A 6,000-nucleotide genomic window follows, 5' to 3' on the forward strand; every position below is an offset into this window, starting at 1 on the left:
TATTTGTAAAATGTGCTTTCTCTTTCTCCCCAATTCTTGCCCCAGAGATTGGAACCTGGAGCAATGGGTGATAAATCTAGGTTTGCTGACACGGAAGCAATTCCTAAAAGTTAGAGAAGTGGGATGGGATCCTGAAGAAGATAGGGGGTTTCTCCCTACCAGAGTTCTTTAAGCAAAGGCTGAATGACCATTTGTTGGGTGGACTATAATGAGGATTCTTTTTTGGGGTCTAAATTGGGTTTACAAGGTCACTGAGGTCCCTTCCTGCTCTGAAATTTTGTGATTTTGTTATATAAGCTGGCTCTTATGAGAAAAGAGGTTTTCTGTTGAAAAGAATGGAAATAAGGTAGGCTGGGTACATGGGTGGGGCCAGACATAGGATTGTAAACTAGAAAGGACTTTGGTCATCAGTTGCTGTATCTGTCTCTTCTACACTTGGGGAGCAGGAGGACTGGAGAAATGAGTGTCCAGGGTCATGATGCTAGTGAGTGTAAGAGCTGGTGTGTGTGTGTGTGTGTGTGTTGGGGAGGGTTGGGAGGCAGGTATGCCCATGATGGTTTGGTGAAAAGACCACCACATTTGGAATGAGAGGTCGTTACTAGGAAGCAGCTGTCCTGGTTCTATTGATCTTGCCTCTGCCACTTATAAAATTGTGTGATCTTGGGCATGTCACTAAGCCTCAGCCTCAGCCTGAATCCTGTTTACCCAGAGGAGGGTGGAACCCACCATACTTCAGTGGGACCCCAGTGGATGTACTCCAATAGTCCCAGCCTTACTCTTCCACATCTCACCAAGATCCCCCTTTCCCAGTAATGTGTCTTACAGACCCTGGAGCCTTTCCATCTTTTCTGCAATTGATCTTTCCTGTATGCATCTCCCCCATTAGAATATAAGCTCATTGAGGTCAGTCAGACTGTCTTGTCTGGCTTTCTGCTTGTATTTTTAGCCCCCTTTGTGTTGTTCAGTTGTGTCTGACTCTTCATGACCCCATTTAGTTTTTTTTTTCCCCAGAGATACTGGAGGGGTTTGCCATTTCCTACTCCAGCTGATTTTACAGACAAGGAAACTGAGGCAAACAGGGTTAAATGACTTGCCTAGGGTCAAACAGCTAATAAGTATCTGAGGCCTGATTTGAACCCACAAAGAGGAATCTTCATGACCCCAGGCCTGCCACTTTATCCACCGTACCACCTAGCTGCCCCTTTAGCCCTCAGTGCAGTCCTTATACATAGTGAACACTTGATAAATGCTTTCCTTCTTTTCAATTTTCTTCATCTGCAAAATGAGGAGCCCTCTGAAGTCCCTTCTACTTTAGGTCTGTGATGCTGACTCAATTGAGAGGTCTTTCCAGTCCACTCTCCTGTCTCTAAGTTCTCTGGGCTTCAGTGGGGCTGACTTGGTTGTCTCCATCATCTACCAGGTCCGTTGTTTGGTCTTTGTCCTGAGTAGGGGTATGGTGGACCTCTCTAGTGACTTGTGCCTTTTCCTCCCCTATGTCTGTAGAAACCATCTCCAGATCAGCGTGTATATAGCAGCAGCCTCTGGGGCCCAACCTGTGATGATTTGGACCATGTGGCTGAGGGCCTCTGGCTACCAGAGCTGCAGCCTGGTGACTGGCTCATCTTTGAGAACATGGGAGCCTATACCGTGGGCACGCCAACCTCCTGCAGTGGGCGCCAAACCTGCCAGACTACTTACGCCATGTCTAGAGTCACCTGGTAAGAGGCTTGGGGTTGGGGTGGAGAGGCAGCTGGTGCAAAATATCTGCCCTTACTAGGGAGCAGCCGTCCTGGCTCTATCAAACACTAATTCAGTGTATTGTCCTTAGATCAGTGACTCTGGACAGAATTATAGAATTTCAGCATTCAAAGGGACTTTAGAGGGCATCTAGTCCAACCTGTACCAGGAAGCCCCTTTATAACATCTTTCACCAGGAACTGAAGACCTCCAGTGAGTGGGAACTCATTCAGCATTTGGATAGCTCCATGGGGACGTTACCCCACTGAAGGGAGTTATCCCATTTCCCTATGACAATCCTCCAAATATTTGTTCCTGCAAAGCTTTCTATTTTCCAGGAGAAGCATTCTCAGATGCTGTACTTCTCCTATTTGTTATATCCCTCCTAAAACACTATTTCCAGAGACCACCCCAAATGTAGTCTGACCAGGGCAGAGTCTCATTCCTTCTTTTGGGATGCACTTCACTCTCCCTCTCTCCCTCTCTGTCTCTGTCTCTTAAGTCACTTAAGCCCTTAGTTTCTTCATCTGTAAAATGAGCTGGAGAAGGAAATGGCAAACCACTCAATCTATCTTCCCATCCCCTTGGATTATGCATCTGTTCCCTGAAGTAAAAATTCCATTTTCTGCTCTGTGCCTTCTCACCAACTCTCTCTTCCATTTCTGGAATATGCTCCAACATCATCATTGCCTGTTAAGAGTCTTTAAGGGAGAGGTATCAAAGACTGAACTGAACCAGATTAAAATGTAATTGAGAAATAGTTAACAAAATAAAGATAGGACAGAACAGAGATAATGTCAATATGTGGTTTTCTAAGTCAACATATGCCCAAAAGGATCTTTATGGACAGTTTATTAGCCCTTCTTTCTATTCAAGTTTGGCCCCATTGTTCTCAGGCTTAGCTCAGATGAGAGCCCTCTCCATGGAGCTCCCTCTGAGTCCCCTCTCCATGGAGGTTTGTAAAGGTTCACTTGCTTCTCAAATTCTTTATGAACATACTGTGCTTAGGATCACAGGATTCCAGATCCTAGAGCTGGAAGTGTCCTTAGAGTCCATCTATCCCAACCCCCTTAATCTAGACCACTGTCTTCAATCTAGACTAACCCCTCAATCTAGACCAACCCCCTCAATCTAGACCTGAGGACACTGGGCTCAGAAAAGGGAGGAAATGACTTGCCTAAGGTCATACAGACAGCAGAGCCAGCACAACAGAAGGTACTTGAGAGCAAGGTCTGTCTTTCACTTTTCTTTATGTCTGGCACTTAGCACAGTGTACACAGTCGGAGCTTAATATATGTTATTGACTGACTAGGTGTGTGACTCTGGGTAAAAGTCCCAGCCTGGTACTGACCACGCGAAGGCGGAGAATGACAGTCAGTCAATGAGCATTTATTAAATGCTTACTATGTGTCAGGCACTGTCTTAAACTCTGGGCATAACGCAAGGGATGTGATAGAGTGGAAAAGTGGTAAAGTGGATTTGGAGTCAGAGGAACTGGCTTTGAATCCAGTCTCTGCTTACCTGATAGTTTTGTGATCTTGGGCAAGTCAGTTCCCCTCTGGGACTCATTTACCTCCCTGCTGGAGTAAGAGGCTGAGAATAGATGGACTCTTATGAGCCCTTCTAGCTCTGAATCTGGGAGGCTCAAGTCCCTTCCTACTCTTAATGCCTTAGGCAGAGAGGTATCACAGTGGAGAGGGTGCTGGAACAAGAGTGAGGAAGACCTGAGTTCATATCTTGCCTCAGGGCAAGTTACTTGACCTTTCAGACTCAGTTTCCTCATCTGTAAAACCCAGACAATAAGAGTACTTACAGAGTTGTCATGGGGGTTCAATGGTGATATTTGTTTTTGTTTTTTGCTTTTTGGAGGGCAACTGGGGTTAAGTGACTTGCCCAAGGTCACACAACTAGTTTTGTGGTAAGTGTCTGAGGCCAGATTTGAACTCAGGTCCTCCTGACTCTAGGGCCGGTGCTCTATTCACTGCACCACCTAGCCACCCCTGGTGATAATATTTGTAAAGTATTCTGTCCTGTTGTTATTAATCTTCCATTCTTGAAAAGGACCATGACGTCAGGGAGGTGATGCCATGATGTGCAAGTGAATTGAATTTAAGTGAGAAAGGGCTATGCAGAGTCACCAGCCTCACTTTCTCCTTTGGAGCCATCTGGGTCCAGTGGCCAGATATAGATCAGGATGACTGGAGAAGGACCAGGATGTGGTGGGAGACCTTGGTCTTTTTAAGCTTTTTAAGCTAAGATCTTTTTTTGAGGTCTCAGTTTGATTGAGGCAGCACCTCATGAGTTCAGATCTGTCCTCAGACATTGGCTGTGTGGCCTTGGGCAAGTCATTTAACCCTGTTTGCTTCAGTTTCCTCCTCTGTCAAATGAGCGGGAGAAGGAAATGACAAACCACTCTAGGATCGTTGCCAAGAAAGCCCCAAATGAGTCCACGAAGAGTGAGACATAAGTGAAAAATAACTGTCCTTAATATGTTCAGTGCTGAAAGTGTTTTGTAAAACTTATAGAGGTCTATAAATGCTAGCTATTGTTGTGATTACTGGGACTCTCTCATCCACAGGGAAGCGGTCCGAGGCAGGCTTTTGCCTTCAGAAGAGGACACAGAGGACATGTGTAAACCCCTGTCCTGCGGCTGGGAGATCGCAGACACACTGTGTGTGGGCCCCGTCTTTGCTCCCACCAGCATCATCTGAGCTGCCCTCCAGTCTTCCCTCTGTCTCTTCTTGGCCCTGCTCCCCTACCTGAGAACGGGTCGGTAGGGAGGGTGGTGGGCTGAGGCGGATGGATGCCTTCCAGGGAGGTGGGGGGAGGAGGTGGGAAACCTCTCTGAGGAGGCAAGGACTCTCGTGACCTCTGGGCCCTGTTCCCCCAAAACCCGCCTCTAGTGTTTCTGCCCTGTAAGTACACCCAGTCTTACAATCGCTGTAGTTAAAGTATGCAACATAAATCCTGTCCCTTCCAATGGTGTCTGTGTCTTCTCCAGCATAGTCAGGTCTGTCTGCCTTCCTGGTTTGTCTGTCTGTCCTGTCCTTCCCCTCTCCCTGACTTCTGCTACTGGCTCCCACTTATCCTCTTCTCTGTAAATACATACTAATAAATATTTAGGTTTTAATATCTTGAGCAGAGTTGTGTCTGCCACGGTCTGGGCATGGGTGAGCTAGTACCTGCATGGCCTTGGGCCAACGTGGGATCTGAGGTTGAAAGGGGAGCTCTTCTCTCCTCTCCACCCTGTCTTCACTCTCTTCCAAAGCAGGAGTGTCCTGCTTGATCAGGCACTGCTTGGGTGGTAAACTGGAAAGATTTGTAGTAAGAGGGACCTGCTGCATGTGTGATCTTAGACAAATTCTTTCCTTCTCCAGTCCTCAATTTCTTCATCTGTAAAATATTAGACTAAATGTTAGACTAACTAGACTGTTAGACTAAATGAGTATCTCTTTCCTATATCCTCTTCTCTCCATGATTTACAAGGGACATTGATTAAAAAAAATTCTCATGATTAAAGAATTATATGCCATTATGCCTTTGTAAATGACCTCAATTGAACTGGAACAGGGTTGGGAATGAGGGGAGGGGTTTTTCCGTCTGATGTGAAATCTGAGTGGGTGTAATGCCATGCACAAGCAGCTTTCCAGAAGAAAGCTACTGTGAACAGCTTTTAAGGTTCTGATTACACAGTATAGTGAACACTCTATTCCATAACAAATCAAAGCAAAATATTCACAGAAAATCAAGGTACAGTAATCACAATATTACAACTTATATTCACAAACAGCTTATCATTAAAATGGCCACATAGTTTTCACCAAAGTGGTCACAATATTTAGAACAAAGAACAATCATCTCAAAGTATAAGTCAAAATCTTCCACTCATGGGGCAAAGTCTTAAATGAACTCAATCACTTATTCAACAACCAATTACTAAGTATCATTAATCACTAAGTACAATAGAAGATACAGACCCTCCACCCCTAGGTCACTAGTAAACTACAATTTCATCATTACTCAGTATCCAGGGAGAGGTCTTTTCATCTTGACTTTGGGGCCTGTTCTTAGATTCCCTGGATCCCCTTCCATCATCCCAGATTCTACCTGGATTCACCAGACTGTCACCTGGGTTCAATGGCAGACAGCTCCCAGTTCCTTGTCCAGCTTTCTGGGTAGGTCCTGCTCCACACTGAAGTTCACAGGGTCTGGTCCTTTTCAGATCCTTCACCATTTCTGCTCCAGGGAATCCAAGGCTCAGTC

General features: G+C 45.6%; 1 protein-coding gene across 1 annotated transcript in view; it reads left to right on the forward strand.

Annotated features, from left to right (window-relative positions):
* AZIN2 (antizyme inhibitor 2) overlaps positions 1-5,272 on the forward strand; it is a 38,017-nt gene extending 32,745 nt beyond the window's left edge. Inside the window, exons 10-11 of the mRNA XM_069068136.1 lie at positions 1,504-1,718; positions 4,316-5,272. Of these exons, the coding sequence (XP_068924237.1) occupies positions 1,504-1,718; positions 4,316-4,448 (348 nt within the window). The 3' untranslated portion in view covers positions 4,449-5,272. The remainder of the gene's footprint in view (positions 1-1,503; positions 1,719-4,315) is intronic.
* The last annotated feature ends 728 nt before the right edge of the window (positions 5,273-6,000 follow it).

The sequence above is a fragment of the Petaurus breviceps genome, unplaced genomic scaffold (assembly GCF_028583685.1).
Source record: "Petaurus breviceps papuanus isolate PSGF00001 unplaced genomic scaffold, PetGlider_PUasm1.0 90760, whole genome shotgun sequence".
In the NCBI taxonomy this organism is placed as follows: Eukaryota; Metazoa; Chordata; class Mammalia; order Diprotodontia; family Petauridae; genus Petaurus; species Petaurus breviceps.